The 19,011-nt window shown below is 34.4% G+C and overlaps 3 protein-coding genes across 9 annotated transcripts; 2 read left to right on the forward strand and 1 right to left on the reverse strand.

Annotated features, from left to right (window-relative positions):
* Positions 1 to 289: 289 nt before the first annotated feature.
* Gdap2 (ganglioside induced differentiation associated protein 2) lies at positions 290 to 10,978 on the forward strand. Of its 5 annotated transcripts, none has more exons than XM_011313484.1 (11): positions 1,465 to 1,591; positions 2,577 to 2,765; positions 2,984 to 3,126; positions 3,253 to 3,735; positions 4,519 to 4,687; positions 6,402 to 6,555; positions 7,596 to 7,735; positions 8,348 to 8,402; positions 8,717 to 8,860; positions 9,231 to 9,294; positions 10,618 to 10,978. In XM_011313484.1, exons 2-10 carry the CDS (start codon positions 2,581 to 2,583, stop codon positions 9,282 to 9,284), a joined length of 1,527 nt encoding a protein of 508 aa, XP_011311786.1. In that variant the 5' UTR covers positions 1,465 to 1,591; positions 2,577 to 2,580; the 3' UTR covers positions 9,285 to 9,294; positions 10,618 to 10,978. The 5 variants fall into 5 exon arrangements, with proteins under 5 accessions (XP_011311785.1, XP_011311786.1, XP_011311783.1 ...); XM_011313481.1 differs by lacking the exon at positions 10,618 to 10,978 and adding an exon at positions 1,776 to 1,936 and having other exon boundaries at positions 1,466 to 1,591; positions 9,231 to 9,674; XM_011313483.1 differs by lacking the exons at positions 1,465 to 1,591; positions 10,618 to 10,978 and adding an exon at positions 290 to 474 and having other exon boundaries at positions 9,231 to 9,674.
* A 1,749-nt stretch (positions 10,979 to 12,727) lies between these two features.
* Positions 12,728 to 15,098, forward strand: LOC105271757 (2-acylglycerol O-acyltransferase 2-A). 3 transcript variants are annotated; one of them, XM_011313487.1, is made up of 5 exons: positions 12,728 to 12,819; positions 13,123 to 13,481; positions 13,830 to 14,288; positions 14,494 to 14,693; positions 14,878 to 15,098. In XM_011313487.1, the coding sequence occupies exons 2-5, from the start codon at positions 13,240 to 13,242 to the stop codon at positions 15,033 to 15,035; spliced, it is 1,059 nt and encodes a 352-aa protein (XP_011311789.1). In that variant the 5' UTR covers positions 12,728 to 12,819; positions 13,123 to 13,239; the 3' UTR covers positions 15,036 to 15,098. The 3 variants fall into 3 exon arrangements, with proteins under 3 accessions (XP_011311789.1, XP_011311787.1, XP_011311790.1); XM_011313485.1 differs by having other exon boundaries at positions 14,494 to 14,689; positions 14,868 to 15,098; XM_011313488.1 differs by having other exon boundaries at positions 14,494 to 14,689; positions 14,878 to 14,982.
* A 153-nt stretch (positions 15,099 to 15,251) lies between these two features.
* cn (Kynurenine 3-monooxygenase cn) lies at positions 15,252 to 18,549 on the reverse strand. Its single transcript, XM_011313489.1, has 10 exons — positions 18,305 to 18,549; positions 18,166 to 18,235; positions 17,554 to 17,744; positions 17,416 to 17,464; positions 16,946 to 17,033; positions 16,619 to 16,814; positions 16,013 to 16,354; positions 15,768 to 15,908; positions 15,446 to 15,607; positions 15,252 to 15,376 (listed from the first exon to the last, which is right to left on the reverse strand). The coding sequence occupies exons 1-10, from the start codon at positions 18,440 to 18,442 to the stop codon at positions 15,290 to 15,292; spliced, it is 1,464 nt and encodes a 487-aa protein (XP_011311791.1). The 5' UTR covers positions 18,443 to 18,549; the 3' UTR covers positions 15,252 to 15,289.
* Positions 18,550 to 19,011: the final 462 nt, after the last annotated feature.

Consider the following 19,011-nt stretch of genomic DNA (forward strand, 5'->3'; position numbering starts at 1 on the left):
TGGTGAAAAAGTGAAAAAAATTAAAAATCACGCCCCGAGGGCTAGTTCACGCTTATTATGACTCGCGGGGGCCTCCGTAACTCAGATCCATTCACCTTTTCCTGGAATTTTGAATGGTGAATTTTTTCTTTGAAGTTTTCCTGCTGTAACTCGGCATATTTTCACCTCTCCAACGAGTTTTGCCCACTCTCTCATATGCCGGTCACCCAATCGCATAAAAACCCCTGAAAAATACGCGAATCCCCGCGCAGTACTGAATAAACCAGTCACTAACTTGAATTGAAAGACTTAGCTCGCGGTTCCCTTGAAATTCTATTTGTTCTCCGATATCGGAATCCGTTCCATTGGTAATCGCGGAACCAGAGGATGAGGTCGTGTTCTGATAAATAAATAAATAAAATAAAGAATAAATAAAATGAAATTTGTAGTTTGAACTGCGACGGTAAAGGTTTCCTGTTACATTCTCGCCAAATCGTAAGTGTTGTTTTTTTTGCCTTTGGAAATTTCAGTCGATCTGTTGAGGATGGTTAAATAAAAATTGTATGAAATGGAAACGGTTGTTTGTGTTTCAATTGTCGGTGAGAGCAACGTTCAACCATTCGATAATGAAAATTTAGTTAGAGTAAATGTGATCAAGTATTTGTGAGGTGTCGATTTCAAGGATATGATAATCTCACCATTTGACGACTCATTTATTTGCACCTTATGGGAGATAGTGATAATCTTATCGATTATCTCTACCAATCGTCCGGTAAAAATATACTGGGTGTGCTCGTGTGTTGGATTAACTTGATAACATGGAATATAATATATAGTATAGACAGAAATTGTTTAGTTTTTGTGTGGATATTTGGGGGGGAAAATCGACTGAGAAGCCCCGGGTGGTACATTATCGTTCTTAGGAGGGTTTCGGATTATTACGATACCTTCGATAAAAGAAAATTAACAGTTATCAACTTATTTCCTCGCAATGAGATACAACATATAAACTGCACACCGAGATTAAATGAAAGATGAAAAACATTGTTTCGTAATTCTGGAAAAATCGTTATTGAAATTGTTCTTATTTCAATTCGCTCTCAATTTTTATTAAACATCTTCAACCTAAATTTTTTTCCAGCTCTCAATTAACTCAATTAACACTAATGATTAGGAAAATTTGTTTCAAGGATGTATTTTAAGAAAAAAAATAAAGAAAAGACAGTGAAAAACCCGACCGGGAAAAGATGAAAAAATAGCACTAGGTAAAACAAAACTCACATCATATATCAAAAAATTGTGGAGATGTCAATAGAGGTAAAAACACAATGATCGCTCCAAATGAGTACATAATAACACCAATTGTATGATAAATAACAATTCGTTAACTTGACAAAGGCCTCACATACAGACAATTGTATTGTCGTTTGTGCGCGGGCGCGTCCACCCACACAATTTCAAAATGACACATATTCACATGGTTTTAACAGAATCTAGCGCAGTAGGTGCTAGACATCGGATTTGAACACGTCAAACTCAACGTTAAGACAACCATCACAAAAAGGCCAAGAGCCAATCAACATTTTAACCTCTAATTTTTCGGTAAAAAAAGGTAAATAAGTAAAATAGTTATTCACTCCCTAAAACCGCCAGGATCAATCATCAGGGGAAATTTTTCGGGTGGTAGTGCTTCCTAAAGAGATATTCTAATTGAATTCCAATCAATTATTCTCTCATAAATATTTCTCCATGCCCTTCAGCTTCTTGGAATTCATCTGTGTTTCGTGGTTTTTCAGGGAATTTTTAACCCCTCCATTGCTGTTTTCGGACCCGAAGATTTTGAAATTTTACCATTTTGGAGCTCGATTATGGAACTGGTGGGGGGAACCTCCTCTGTGGACTTGAGAACAGCTGATTTAGATATGGCGCGCGTGACAGTAGATTCAAGGGTTTTTAGGTTAGATAATTGAATTATTGAGGGGTTTCTGGATATCTATTGTGTCCGACTTTTTATTTTTACTGTGGAATCTTTCGGTGTTTCACTTATTTTTGTGGGAGATTTTTTTTTTTTATTGTACTTGTGCACTCGGTGGGAGAAAATTATTGGTTAAATGTTCATGTTCTTTTTCCGGCCTTCAAGCTATTTATTATTCGTATTATCTTCATTTTTCCAAGGGAAAAATGCCAGTGAATTGCTTGTTTGAAAACCGATGAGTCACAGATCTCTAATGATTCATTGTCGTAAGTGTAATAATTTGAACTTGACATTTTTCATCAAATCGTTTGGCAATGGAATCGCTATGGAAATTTTTTCTCCTAAAATCAGTCGAAAAAAAAATTTAATCTTTTCATTGGCAAAAAAAAAGAATTGTCATCATTCACATATTTGCAGGGAAAAATTTTCTATCCGGAAATGGCGAGTTTATAAAACTCTAATAGCATTTGTTCGGCATTTTTCCTGTGCGTCCTTTCCTTTTTTTTTTCCTTGCGTCAGTGTATGGCAGCTGTGGCGTCATACGAAACTTAAAATTTAATTGCAAGATTGGGTTAATGGAGTTGTCGATGGTCTGACATTTTTTTTTATTGTTACGTTATAGCTGAATGAGGCTGATGGAAGCCCTGGATATTGCCCCTGAAATTGTCGATGTGAAGACATTACCGAGATGGTCGGACATACCGATACAGCATCATTACACGGACTATTCCAATTCGTTGATGGAGCCGACACACCATACGAACTCACCGTTTCCTTGTCAATCACTTATAAATTGCAAAATTGCATTATGGTGAGAAATAATACGAATGTATCCATTTATATCCCCATTGCGATGCAGCTGATTTCGACTTTATTTATCATAATAAATCATTATTATTCGACCTAGTAGCCACAAAATTCACAGGCGCAACATCTCTCTCACATCCCAATCACCATTTCAATAGATCAAAATGACTTTTCACCGTGTCTTACAATATTATACAGAATGCCAACTTTTTTTAATTAAAGGACTGGAGATATATCGATTTTACAAGTAGACGCTGTAGTGAATCCAACCAATGAGACAATGGACGACAATAGTCCAACGTGCCAAAGAATATTCACCAAAGCGGGTCCAGCACTCAGTATTGAAATTGATAACGAAGTCAATGGTAAAATTATAAATAAATAAATAATTCATTAGTAATTATTCCAGCGGACTAATTTAACTAATTTGAATAGTCAATTTTACCCATGTGATGTTATAATAATCATAAAAATCTTCCGAATGATTACAGAATGCAGAACTGGTGAAGTAAAAGTGACTCAAGCTCACAATCTTTCAGCTCGCTATATAATTCATACAGTTGGGCCGATCTACAACGTTAAATACCAGACGGCAGCTCAAAATACTCTTCACTGTTGTTACCGAAATGTTCTCCAAAAATCCCGTGAGCTTGGACTGCGCACTATTGCACTACCCGTTATTAATTCAGTGAGACGAAATTATCCACCAGATGCTGGTGCACACATTGCACTACGTACAGTGCGAAGATTTCTAGAGCAATTCAGTGATACGATATCATGCATTGTCTTCGTACTAGAGCCATGTAATTTGGGCATTTATCAAGTTCTCCTGCCCCTTTATTTTCCGAGAACTATTGAGGAACAGGAGAATGCCTGCTGGCAGTTACCAAGCGATATTGGGGGGTCTGATGGGGAGCCTATGCTGCCAGATCGACAGATACGAATTATTGATAATCCACAACATACACTTCATGGTAAATTCTATTTCGCTTTAATCAGACAGTTTTTCTAGATAATTATGTTAAGCTCGTTAAGCTCCTTACAAAAATAATCGCTTCATGTTTTCTTCTAGAATCCATAAATTTCGATTTATTTCAATTTGGAGTAAAAAAAAAAATTCTTTCTGCCGTAACTGAAAAATCTTTTGTTATTAGGTTTTCATTTTTCATCGTACTTGAATTATTATGGTTATTAGTCTTTCCAAGAAATCGTATATTTTTTTATAAAAATAGAATTTTCTTTATCATTGTCTTCTAAATCGAATTTTTATCGAATTGATTCACTTTTTATTTTAATTCATTCGGTGGTTCAGTTATTGAGAGTGATACTGTTTGAACTAAAAATGCAATAAGAATACAATGAACAAGTACTTTTACAAGTACTTTACTGGAATATTTTGAGATGAATGTTTCTTCTGAAATTTTTCTGGATATATGGAAAATTAAATGAATAATCACTCGCTAGTTGTTTTATTTATTTATTCATTTACTATTTTTTCATAAAATCCATTATTTTTATTTCAAACAGATTCAAAGAAAAGTTTTAACAACTTTTTTCCCTCATTGATTCTTCTTTCATAATGAAATAAATTTTTAAAAATAGTGACTTGCACCAAAAGTATTGTACAACCGAATAATATGATCAAGTAATAACTTCAGTAATCATAATAATACGTAATTAAGGGATCCCTATAGTTTAGAGTGAATTTAAATTGGTATCATTTATGGGACTTATGTATTTAATTGGATATTTCACAGGTGACGAGACTATTGAATTATCAAGTCAGTTGGATACATCAGTGAATCTCAGTGAACATGCCTTCACCCAAATGCAAGGGGATTTGGATAGACAGCGGTTATTGGGTGAAAGACCACTTACTGATCCACTCGCTGACATAATGCTCAAGCAGATGCAGCAGAAGGAGAGGTGAGTCCATCAGCAATTTTCTTTTATCACTTTTCTTCATTTTCCCTGATAGATTCAGCTTTATTTCCATTCTAATGACCACCATCTGACACGAGTTCTCGGTTTATTTTGTAAAATTCCGCGTCCTAAATGATAAAACAGTTCAAGCCATTCTGAATATTCAAATGGGAGGATTTATTATAAATAATTATTGTTTAGCAAAAAAGTCTGCGGAAATTGTCTGGTTGTCTCCATTATTCAACCTCTTTAAATATTTTACTGAGTCATTCATTATTATTTTTATTATTCTTTTATAAATCAAATTTCTTCTATTTTTATTTTAATTTTTTTCAAGATCGAATTACTCTAGTACTCTACAATTGGTTGGTGAGGGAAAAGTTGCTTTTATACCAATAGAAGAATTATTCAACACTTGACTTGTCAGTTTTTTGTACATTTTTCCAAATTTTTTGAATATCCATAAAATTTTTTGATGAAATCCAAAAGAAGGACGGAACGATAATGCCAGCTGAATAATTGAATAATGATAAAACTCAAAAAACAGCCTATTTCTTCACGTCAGCGTGATGATAAGTTCCAGGAGGTGGTGGAGGGAAGCCTTCCAGATTGATCGGTGATTCAATCAATCAATCAATCAATCAATCAATCAATTCTTTTCAGAATGATTCCCAATATATTGCCCGAATTAACCAATTGCTCTATTGCGTTCCAACAATCATCTCTTTCTCTAATGACGCAGACTTCTACGTCGGCGCTTGAACGTCGATTGGACGTCATTTGGTCGGGGCTTTTTCAACTTAAACTTTCATAACGAGCGCAAGCGCGACCATCGAGTCAGTCACTTTCGGGAAGGCGCAGAAGACGAATAGCTCTTTCGTGGCTTTCACCAAGTATTTTTTTTTTTTATAGAGTCATATCGCAATTTGGTTGAACAATCAGCTCATCTCATCTTAAATTTGCTATTAAATCTCAGTGAATTTTCCATCTGTGGCAATAGTATTTGCTGAGTAAATAATATTCGATAAAATGGTGATGATTGACATGACGGATGTTCGACTGGACGAGGATGACGATGAGGATCGGTGGGTCTTACCTAAAAATGGCCAATCGTATAGTATAGGCCCAATACGATTTCATCCATTTCTCTCTATTAGCAACAATTATTATTTATCGCTCGTCGATGGATATCAATTGGTCGTCTTTCCATGATCCATGTTCGAAACCTCACGACTATAAGGTCCATTGACCTTGCGACTACAGCCCCGGTGCGTTAATTAGCTAAATTAAAAGTTGACGTGCTCTTGACCTTAAATCGCTCGATATCCCCCAAATGCTTTTATTATTATTTATCCGTCAAGAATCGGTCGACATGAATAATCGAGGAATGATTTTCGACTTGAATGGTGGGTGTGTTTTAAAAATCATTCAAATCGCTCACTATCGGTTTTGAATTACTCAGAAATTTATGAATTGTGAGGGAGTGAGTGATTTTAATCGCGTGGAGAAAAATATTGATGTACTATTACAAAAAGGGGGGGGGGGGGAAATGGGGAAATGGGAAAATGGGGTAAGGGTGTGGGGCAATTGCCAATTGAAGCATGACGATTAATCTGGGGCGTGGAGATTAATTCCAGTGATATTTTAATTAATAAAGTTTTAATTAATTCAGATCAGATGGATTTTCATTGTTTTGTGTAACTTGATGTAATTTTAGGTACGAAAGATTGTTACGGAGGGCCAAGACGGAGGATTTGACTGAAGTATCTGGAATCGGTTGTCTGTACCAGAGTGGAGTTGATAGACGGGGAAGACCAGTGATCGTCTTCGTGGGAAAGTGGTTTCCAGCCACGAAAATTAGTCTCGATAAGGTAATCAATGCGAATATATTGATTTCACATTACATCGGGGTAAAGTCGATATTTATGGGATTGGGAATGAGACACGTGACGTGAATGAGAGGGGTTGATGCCAGTTGGGTGACCTCTTTGGATTATAGGTCGGTTACAATTTACTCAGAGCGTCACGAACTCAGGATCGATATTCCCTCGGTGATACAAAAATAGAGGAGTACGAGACGTTAAAGTTTATGCTGCTATTATCATGTCTAAATATACAATTTCGGTACGATAATCAAAGAACTTTGTCAGAGTTAATTGAATGAGCAATCAATTACTTCTACTTGGTGTTATTTTATCTTTCATTTGTCCAGCAGAACTTCCACTTGATTTGTAAGGGAATAATAAGCAACATAGTTAACAATCTCAATGATATTAACTTGCATTGACAATGCTGGCAGTCATTTGATCATATCAATATTTCCTCATGCATTGTTTGGAGTTTCATAACTTATTGTTCTTTAAATACAGGTATAAATACTGGGAACACAATTGAATAAAGATTAACGGAATCTAGCTGGATTCAAGGGCGATGTTCTGAGATTCATATACTTCTGTTTACGTATTCAAGAGCAAATTGAGGAAAAATCACTATATCCTTCCTTCTCCAGATATTTTCATTAATTATCGATCGGATTTGCCCGTTCACATCATTTATAAACAAATTAATTAGCATGTATCTCCCAAATATGTCCCAAAAGATTGATTTCACGTGACGGGTAAAGAAAAAAAAGTTGAAATTTTGAAACTCACCCAACGAATACCTCATTGAAGTATTCAATGAGGTATTCATGTATTTGTGTTTAAAGACAACTTGAATTCAGATAAATTCATGCATAACACCACACATCATATCTGTCCGCAGATAGTTAATCAAAACATTGATAAACACATATTTAGTCATAAAAAAAATCCATTGGTTTTGTATTGCGACGTTGAAAAAATTCAATTCATTCATATATTATTCATACGTATTCATACTCGATATTACATATAAGCTATCGATTTCCCAGGCCTTACTCTACTTGATTCAGTTACTGGATCCAATTGTCAAGGGTGACTACGTCATAGCCTACTTTCATACTTTAACAACAAGCAACAACTATCCAAGTTTTCATTGGCTGAGAGAAGTGTACAATGTGCTTCCTTACAAGTGAGTTGGCATGTTACAATTTCATGATAATTTTATTTCCCCCCTTTGAGTTTTCAAAGAAATTCATTTTATGAAAAACCTAAGCCAGTTCAATAATTATAAATTCCTATCCTATAATCTACTATTTATCTATTTTACTCATCGAGAGAACCAGAAATGAAGATAAAGTTTAATGAATATTTATTCACTTCCTCTTATCCCCCCTTAATTAAAATTCAGCTTCACATAACACTATAATAATTAAATTCCAGCTGTTTCTGTTTTTACATTGATATTTTATGTATTTGTTGTTGTTTTTCCCCGTTTCTTTTTTATAATTTTTTTTTTTCAATGAGGATACCAATGCTCACGTTATAATTATAAATGAAAACATTGAAAAAAAAAACAAATATATGTATGACGGATTATATTTTGTACGTCATGTGCGTCAAGTGACGTGGGTAGACGTATTTACCAAGAAATTTTCGACTCCACCACCCTGAATTACTAAGTTTATTGAGTTCCTCAGACATGAATAGAAAATCCTCACTACTGAAATTTGTGTACTAAGTTGATTAAACAAATGCCACTGAGTTGAGCCAGTGATTTATGGCTTTATGATTTTATTTTCAGATATAAGAAGCATCTCAAACATTTTTACATCGTTCATCCCACCTTCTGGACCAAGGTTCGTAAATATTCATCATAAAAATCATAAAAAATTTATACGGTAAACCGATGAAATGCCACAGGAAACTCTAATTTATTACGAGAAGATTTCTCACGAGTGATAAAAGAGCAATTTGCGTTGTAATTGCTGACCTTGTGACTCAAACGGTGAAACATTCAAGTGTAATTTGCACGGTGGGAAAAAAATTACAAAAATTGCCGAGCAAATCGAGTACTCGGAGAACGAAATTTTTTTGAATTTCAAGTGTCCAATTACTTTTTACCAAAAGAACTGATTATAGCATTTGATCAATTTTCTTGGGATGACTTCAGATGATGACGTGGTGGTTCACGACCTTCATGGCACCTGCCATCAAGCAAAAAGTTCATAATCTGCCAGGTGTCGAATACCTGTATGAAGTCATGTCACCGGATCAATTGGAAATTCCAGCTTATATCACCGAATATGATATGACGGTGAGTATTTTCATGATATGTCATTTTCATGTCACGTTGATTGCGTTACTTTCACTCTCCATTCTCGTGACCATGTTTTATTTCACTACTTTCGCCAAAGAAGTTTCACTTGAATAATTGAATTAAAAAAAAAAAAACCTATCGAATTCATTGCACAATTTTATCGGATCTCTATTCAAAATTCTGCTGATATTTTCTGTTATTCATCTCAATGGCGCAACTAATGAAGAGTTTAAGAGGAATAATTGATTATTTTATAGTGAATTTGCTTGTTTTTTTTTTATTTTTTCATGAAATTCTATGAATCATTTAAAAATTCCTTGTTGGATACTACCAGTTTTTCCATTCTAATAATCTGTGCATTTTACAGATAAACGGAATGAGATATTACCAGCCAGACCAGTCCCCCTCGTCGTTAACGTAACCGCTATGAGGTGACAACAATAAAATAAAAATTCCCACTTCATATATATATATATATAAAAAAAAAAAAAACTCCCGTAAATTTAATAATGTCCGCGTCGCCTTTGAATTTGCCTTTGCACGCGAAGAGAGAACCGAATAACCGTGAAACACCATTTTTTCACCCTCCCAATATTATCCCCAGGTATTGTCCAAATTAGAAACATAACGATTTAGACTTGGTTAATTAAGATTCCTTCGCTGGAGGATGTGACGAGTAGAGCATTCTGACCTTCCTCGACATTATTGGCTTCTTGTATGGGACAACCAACAATTATTATAACAATAATACATTAAAAATAATGAGTGAGTTTTCAAGAAAAATTTGCAATTGAGAAATTTTTCAAATATTCGTAATTCAATAATCAATGGAATATTTGGTAAATGTGTAGTTCAGGTCCACCAAACCATTCTGGATGTTTTTTATTTAGTTGAAAGGGTTTCCATCACATGATTAAGGATCTGATCACCTTTTTATCCGGAAAGAATAAGTGTGGGAGATATGACATTTAATACACCGCTAAAGACACCACATGTTAACAAAAGAACATCACATTTCAATGATTTTTGTTTTTTGGTGGACCTAAACCCCACATTTACCAAATATTGAAAATATCTCTCATCACGAAGAAAACAATTGTAATTATTATAACTATCAATTATTATTTTCAATTATTGTTATTATATATTGCTAGATATTAGCGGTAATTTTTTTTAAAGTTTTGACATTGGAATTTGAAGAGCAAATTTGGTCTTATGCAAAAACCCAATATCATCGACTAAAACCATTAGCTGATAGACACAAACGTTTAAAGAATTAGATAAAAATTAAATATTATTGACTGCCAAGCAATATCGGTGAATCAGTATTTTTGTGACGTTGCGCGAGCCTCATTTTATCAAAAAATAAATAAATAAATAAATAAATAAATGAATGAATAAATAAATAAATAAATAAATAAATAAACAAATAAATGAATAAGGTGCAATGAAAAAAATGGAGTTACCCTGGAAACGTTCGTTGTTGTAGCTCTAACAGTATGACCTCATTTTTTTCAACAAAACAAAGATGTGCACGTCGTCAATATCTTAGATTACCTATAGAGTGTAGATGGGCTGGGGTGGGTAATTTGTCGCTGTGTTATGGAAATTACATAAAAACCGCGTGGCAATATTGTGGTTATAGTGAAATACAAATGGTATTAAACACACCTGAAGATAAACGTTGAAAAAAAGAGTCTATGCAATTGAGTTGTACATCATCAATATTTTATTAATTGACTTTGCTATTACAGCGTTCACCCGGAGTTGGAGTTGAAATTGAAGTAGATGAATCCGGAATTGAAGGGTTTATTATGTAAATGTGTGCGGAGACGTCTAATTAATTTAGAGAATGAAGTTTAGATGGATTTTTGGGAGAGAAATAATACAAATGATTACCAATTTGACAATGAGATTTTGTAGAGTGACATGAATTTCCAGAAGAAAAATTCTGAATTTCTATTTGAAGGATTTCATTAAATTTCTGTTTATTTTCATTGATTTCTCGACGATTCTATTATAACACAGATTGATAATAACAGTATAAAAAAAAATAGTATATTATGCAACACGTGCGGAATATATTTTTTGACTCGTGGGAGGTTTGTAACACGAGCCGAAGGCGAGTTTTACAATCCCACGAGTCGAAAAATATATTACGCACGCGTTTCATACAAAATTTTATGTCATTGCGCCCGGAATCCGCGATTTAACCGAGCGAAGCGAGGTTAGAATCGCGTGATTACGGGCACCGATGGCATAAAAGAATTCAACTAAAATATATTTTAATTTGAACTTCATTGAAGTGATTTCATTAAAAAATAACAATTGGCTCGGTAAAGCAGCATGGAAAATGTAAAAAGAGCTTGGCGCCACTTATTCGTAGTGGCCGCGCCGTTGTTGACGATTAATGAAATAAAGTTAAAGAGAGAAATACTATTAATTAATATATAAAATGCGTCTCGCGTTTATGTTGGCCAATCGACTGATTTTTGTCTGTCACAGTCATTACTTTATTCTTTTGATATCCTTAATTAATTGAAACAACAAGATAAATTTGTTGTCCCAGTGGGACAAGTTGATTTAGTTGGCTTATTAATACTTAATTAACTCTTAAAACTTGACACTTTCTCAAAGAAATTTGACCAGAACTTGAATGGAATTTTGATGGAAAACCGTCAGGTTCAATGGTCGTTTTTTTCCCTTTTTTTCATACGTTATTTCAAATTCATTGGTAATTAGACTCTCAGAATTTTCTCATTCCAGTGATTAATTGACAAATTTCGATTAATCAATTCATTAGCTCATGGAAATATCGATTGAAGGTGAAACACTCAGAGAAAACCCCGTAAATTTATAAACAAATATCAGGTCTACAGATTGAACTTTCATTTAACTCGACCTAATTGCAACTCGATCAATTTGACAATCCATCGATTGTTACATATTTATGATCTCGAACTCATTTCCATCAATTGAAAGTTCATGATCGTTTAAGAATAAGGATAGTTTTCCATGAAATATAAATTTTCCATCTTGACGTATATATTTTTTTTTTGTTATGCATCCATTGGTTGTATTTGAATTTTTTAAAATTATTGTTCCCATGAAATTACAAATAATTCCATTGCTCGTTGATAAATGATTACGTGTTTGCAGTTGTCATTAACTTTCTTAGGTTGTATATGTGAATGATTGCATGAGAGAGTGACATATAAAAATAGTACAATTTTTTTTCCTCTTCACATTTTGACATTGTTGTTATTTCGAATTATAAATAATGTATATTGTATAGAAAAGCGGTGATTATTAATTGAGAAGGATATGAATTAATTAAAAACACAACATTTATTCTAGAAGAAAAATAAATAAATTGATTTAAAAATATTTCACTGGATTAATTTCATGTTTTATTCTCAAAATGGTGGAAAAATTGCTAAAAATGCAAAATGAAAAATTTCATTATTGCTCCTTTTCTAGGAGAAAATGTATAGCTGAAAATAACAGTCTGACACTTGTAAAATTCTCATTGCAAGGTGGAAAAAAAAAATTTTCCCGTGTCTTCCTATCCTACATTATGCAATAACTTCAATAATTCTGCATTATCCTGTAAGTTGGATAATTGCGTTTTACGATCATGCGAAATTCGCAAAACAACTAGACATTTACAATTCTGCGTGCGACCCATACATTTCTCGTACTCAATCTTTAGACTCAATAAAATTGTCCCCATTGATAATCCAGACTTTGAGATTAAGCAGAGTCGTGTGACGTATTTTCAACTCGACCGCGAGATACGGGGCCCATTTTTCCGTTTCGGTCCCGCTTCGGGCATTCAGTGGTCGTTCCATCCGCTGAATGATAAGATAATAATAACCCGAGGTATCCAGCAATAATTTCAAGGATTCTCTATTCTAGGAAGAAAAAAAGAAAAAAAAAAAAAAAAAGACAAACTGGTGAGTTTATATTTTTGTTATTTATACACTTGAATTTTTTATGCATATTTATATTTCGAGCAAATATAAATATTTGTTGTCGAATTTTTTCCACTCACTGTAGTTTTTTATATACCTGGGTATCTTATTATTCATATCTATAGGTGGCACATGGCACATGCGTCACTACACACGTGATGGAACAACAGATTCAGTTCCATTCGAATTTTTTCCCCGGATAAATTATGCAAAAATCAATGATTTGTGCAGAAATTTGCGATTTTTTATTCTGATAGAAAATGCCTTGAGTGAAATTTATTTCAGGGATCGAAGACGAAAGCGTGTTGAGACGCGTAAATGCCAGTGACGCGTTCTAATTATAAAGTCGTAAAGATATTTCGTGCTAAAAACGCCAGTTGTTGAGAACAACTTGTGGATTGGATGAATTCGCGCATGGAGTTGATGGGTGTGAAATTTGCACCACTCAGGGTACCCCTGGAGAGACGTCTACAAACTCTAGCTGCTTTTGCGTGGTTTTGCGCTCTGGCATTTGGCAGTTTTATCGGATGGATGATCACATTTTATTGTCTAATATTTGGGGAATGGTTAAGATACATCACCCTAATTTACCTATGCTGGATGTTCTACCTCGATTGGGATACGTACAAACGAGGGGGACGCAGGTAATATTTAATAAAATAGCAGCAGTTAACAGAGTTTAGCAGATAAACTTAATAAAAATCAAATTATCGCACTCGATTTCCCACTCATTCAGAACAATCATTATCATTTACTATTAATTTCTCTTTTAACTAGGGATCAAAGAATTGCATTTAAATTTGATTGATTACTAAGCTTTCATTGGGATGTCAAAATTGAATAATTGTGAAAAAAAAATCCACCTTTTAATGATCTTTAAAGATTCTTGTATGATAATTTGAGATCAGATAAATTGAGTGCCATAAAAGAATTGATTGTCAACCGATTTTGTGCAGTAAATTATTTATTTGATTTGTGATCTCTGATTGCAGTGACCGGTGGATCCTGTGGATGAGGAATTCACTGTGGTGGCGATATTTCTGCGCTTATTTCCCAGTAAAATTGATGAAAACCGTTGATTTAGAACCGTCGAGGAATTATTTATTGTGTTCATTTCCTCATGGAGTCTTGGCAACCGGGGCTTTTGCAGCATTTTCCACCGATCATCTTGATTGTAAGAGAATTTTTCCGGGATTAGATCCCAGAATGGTGACTCTGGATCAGCACTTCAGGATACCTTTCTTCAGGGAATTTGCGTACAGCTTCGGAGCTTGTGGCGTCTGCTCTGAGAGTCTGGAATATCTCCTTCGGCCGAAAGATAAGAATGAAAAAAATACAGCTGTTGTTTTGGTCGTTGGAGGAGCTGCTGAGTCCTTCAAGTGCAAACCCTCGACATATGATCTCGTTCTCAAGAGAAGAAAAGGATTTGTCAGAGTTGCACTCAAGACGGGGTAAAAAGAAAAAATTAATTTATCTTGAGTACGATTTAATTGGTCGATTTTACGCACAAATCTTATGGTGCCGTTTTTATAGCCAATTAATTTTTTGTTTTTTCCATGAGAAAGGGTCTTTTGGCATTTCCTTCTAGTGGTTGAATGGTTTCACTAGAAATCTCTCTTGATTTCATGAGTTGAATTTCTTTTTTTTTTTTGCTAGGACGCCCCTAGTGCCAGTTTTCTCATTCGGTGAGACCGATCTTTATGATCAGATCCAACTGAGCACTGATTCATTTCTTGGTAAAGTTCAGAATTACATTCGGAAAGCCATTGGCATTGCGCCGATTATTGTTGTTGGTCGAGGATTTTTTCAATATTCCTTTGGGCTTATTCCACAAAGGAGACCAGTTACAGTCGTAGGTATCGTATCGTAAGGCATTGATCAATTCAATTTATCTCGAAATATATTGATTTGAGGGCGTAAAAATTGAGGAACTTTTTCAAACAGAAAAGTTCTAGTGAAGTTTCCTTCTAATATCAATAGTTTTGAGATCATTACTCCAATTAGTATAATGTTTATAATTAACTTTCGAGTTTTATTCAGTCGGTGCTCCTCTAGAGGTGCCAAAAATTGTCAACCCAACGCAGGAACAAGTGGATGAATACCACATGGAATTTATGGAAAAGCTGACCAAGTTTTTCGAGACGGAGAAACACAAGTATTTGGATAATCCTGACAAGATCAAACTCAATATCCAGTGATACAAAAAAAAATGCCTTCAAAAAGACTGTTTATGAATAAAGCTTGATGATTTTTCATTGCAATATCTTTATTTGTAGTAGGAAGTATTTTCTCTAAATACTCTCTCCAATGATCTTCTAATATTAATTTAATATGTTCTGCGTGACAAATGCACGAAACAATTAAAATTAGGACGTACATTGAAACAACTCCATGGAATGTGGGGGGCGGTACTCTGAATAATTATCAGGATAGATTTTTTTTTTTCCTTCGATCAATAGGCGATGGAGGGAAGAGTCGCTGATGCGATGAAAATAGCGAGAGTGAGAAGACCCAGACACCATAAACATCTGCTCAGTACCTATGGAAAAAATATAAAAATGTTTAAAGCCCAAAGACTACCTACATGTCAGCAGTGAAGTCAACAAACTTTGTTCTGCCATTCGCGATTTGCAATGCAATCCCGGAATTTCATGCGAGAGAAGTGAATGGTGCTGTAGAGTGGGAGCCAACTGTTGGGCCAGAGTCGGTGGAGGATTGTATCTAGATTTCTTCGGGCAACGAACGATTTTCTCATGACCAAATCACGCATCTGGGTGACAAATGAGCGAAATGAGAACGAAATTATTTTCAAGAGCGCTCAAATAATTGGTACATGGTATATGAAGAGAATGAAAAATATGGAGTCAAAATGATTATATATGTTCTTACTATATATAAAAAAAAAAACGTTCATATTGTGGAGAATTTACCTCGATGTAATTATACATGGCAAGATCGCATATGGCATGGGCATCTGAACATCTGTGTCTGGAGAAGGCTGGGAGGGCTTTATTTATGTCATCTTTGTAATGATCTAATAATTCATCCAGCAGAACGACATCCTCAAATGCCTGCAATTCACGAATTGATATAAATTTCCGATTGATTTGGGAAATTCATCTCATTAACTTGGGGTTAATGTACTTAGAGAATATATTTTCTAAAGCACACTTACAGCGTTCATGCCCTGGGCATAAAATGGCACCATCGCATGGGCAGCGTCCCCCAAAATGATACTCTTACCGCAATGATAAGGACTACATTTAATTGAGATAAGTGTTTTCGGTTTGGCAGTGAAGAACGTGTCAATCAGTGCTTGCTTATTACCAATTATCGGAAGAACATCTGGAAACTCTTGCTCATAAAATTTAACGAGCTTCTCTGGTGTATCAAGACTATTCAAAATCTCGAGAGGTGCAAATAAATTTCCGGTGAATGTGTAATCGTCGTTTGGCATTGCTATCATCATGAAACTACCGCGAGGCCAAATGTGTAGGTGTTTCGAACTCATGCAAAACTGTAATAATATATTTATCTTTATCAATAATCATTATTATTAAAAACTGAAAGAAAAGGCTCAATAGAAATGGGTAAAGATGGTGGAAAAATATTGAAGGTAAAATAAAAAAATTGAGTCTGGTCAAATGTGATTCTTCTCCTTTCTGCCAGCACATGGAGATATCGCAGAGAGAGATTTATATGACGAGATGATTAATGAGTAACTATCGAAACATCAATGCATTTGAAAAAAAGTGCTTTGGTTTTTTTTAATAGGACTTACCTGAACACCTTTATTAGAATGTTTTTCGTCGATCATTCGAGGTGGGATATTCACTTCTACGTAGCCATGTTCAATATAAGTCTGTGAGAAATCAAATCCGGGTCGTTTCATCATTGTTCTTCTCACGGTAGAATACGCCCCATCAGCGCCAATAATTAAATCAGCATTGACTTCCACAATTTCTCGATTATTTGTGCTGAACATTATTATGATATATATAATATTTCATTCATGTTACTGTTATCACTTTCAGTTATGCTGTAGCAATTAATTAGCGAATCATTATGAAAACTCGTGAAGCAACAACGAAAAAAAATCACTTCTTACTCAATGAATTTCAGTTTTCCATGATCCAAATCAGCGTCAATCAATTTTTTATTGAAAATTAGGGTCACCGATGAATATTGATCAGCAGCTGTGGCACAAAATCAAAACCACGAGATGGAATTGAAAAATTCATTTGCCACGGCACAAATTCATGAAATGTAATATATTATTTGAAACAATATATCATATTGTTATTGATATAATTGAAGGAACGGGTGCAGTGAGAATTGCAATACCGCAAAAGCGAATCGGATTTCAGGTGTAGGGGAGAGTTCAATGACCATAGAAGGTGAACAGGGTGGATTGTCGGTGGAGAGGGTGAGGGTGTGTGTTAGTGTGCTTTAATTTTATTCAGGTGAAATGTGATATCTTTTTGAATGGCTTCTAGACTAGACGTGAAATAATATATTCTCCATTGATAATAGAGCATGTAAAGATGATGAATTACACAATAAGAATAACAAACTCACCATCCAGAAGAACTTGATTCAAATATTTGCGACTTACAGAATAAATGCACTGGAATAAAAAAAAAAATAAATTGTAGTGATGACAATTATTTGAATTGATTAATGATGCGTGGGAATAATTGCAGATGATTGACTTACGTTTTTTTTCACACTGTCGTAGATCATTTCTCGCAAACTTCCGTCTTTGCCGTGCAACATTCGCCCTTTCATCGCTATTCCATGATGATTAACAATTTTCTCTTCAAGTCCAACTAATTTTAGGGCTTCTCTTCCTCGAACGGATAGGGCGAGGTCGATTGACTGGCCGCTAGATTCTTCCACTCGGATGTCTTCATGTGAAAATAGAAAATACAAATTGCAATTATAAAATTCTTCATGCAAATTCTTGATGATTATTTGGAAAGCGATGAAATGAACTCTTGTATATAAGGCCAAAATATGATTAGAAAAAAAAAATAATAATAAAAAATAATAATAATCATAATAATAATAATTTCAGGAGATATGAAATTTGCAGAGATATTGTGATATTGTGTCATCAGTGAGATTTGGACACAATAACAGCCGAATTAAACGTCGTCGTCGTATAGTTATCGAGCCATTAATCCGATCTAGATTCAATTGATTTATAATAATTAAAAATTGACAATTTTTGATAAAACACTTGGAAACACTTACAAAGATTTGGTAGAATAATAATATTCTGTAATTTTGTAGGATTGAATAAGCAGAGTTGATAAAAAAAATTACCAGAGCGATACTCATAGAGCCGAATGGAATGTCCCCGTTTGGCAAGTGCGCATGCAGCCAATCCCCCCACCTGAAAATGCAAAAAATTTAAAAATCGCCACTAATAAAGTGAAAAATGAAGTGCGATAAAAAATTATACCAGTCCACCCCCAACAATGACGATGTCCAAAGAAGGAGTTGTCTTCATGGTGTCGGAATTGAAACTGATTGGCAGTTTCTGAGGCCGAGCATCAGGAAGGTATTGCGAGACGCCGACCCCCACCAAACAGCCCAACATTTTTCTCTCCAATAACCCACAATAATTTGGGAATAAAGTCTGATAATTGCTGAATTATCTTCGAGTAAGACCGATATCTGTTTCACCTCCTCACTAACCCCTGACATTTATTTATTGCATTTTTTCACAACCGCACCCTCAGTGATATTCCACTATTATTTTATTTGAATTTTCTATCATAATTATTCAATTGCTTTGAAACTTAATGAGTGAGAGATGATTAATTTTGTGACAAGACTGTGACAAAATTTTAAACTGTGTGACACTTGTGCCAAATTCAATGCTGTCTGTTTATTTTATTATTAATTTATTAGAAAAAATAGAGGATTATCAATGGATTAATCGAGTTAATATGATTAATAAATATATATGGGTGATAATTACTAAAGTGATTACCTTCAAGTGATTATTTATTATTTATCATAATGATTTCTCGTTATATGGAAAATGACAATGAGTATGGCAGAATTGAATTTGTTTGAGTGAACAATTGTTAAAATATAATAAAATTTTGATTAAAAAGAGTGAGAAATTATGAATGGAAGAATGAAGTATAAAAAAATGAGATA

The sequence above is a fragment of the Fopius arisanus genome, unplaced genomic scaffold, assembly GCF_000806365.1.
Source record: "Fopius arisanus strain USDA-PBARC FA_bdor unplaced genomic scaffold, ASM80636v1 scaffold00124, whole genome shotgun sequence".
Lineage (NCBI taxonomy): Eukaryota > Metazoa > Arthropoda > Insecta > Hymenoptera > Braconidae > Fopius > Fopius arisanus.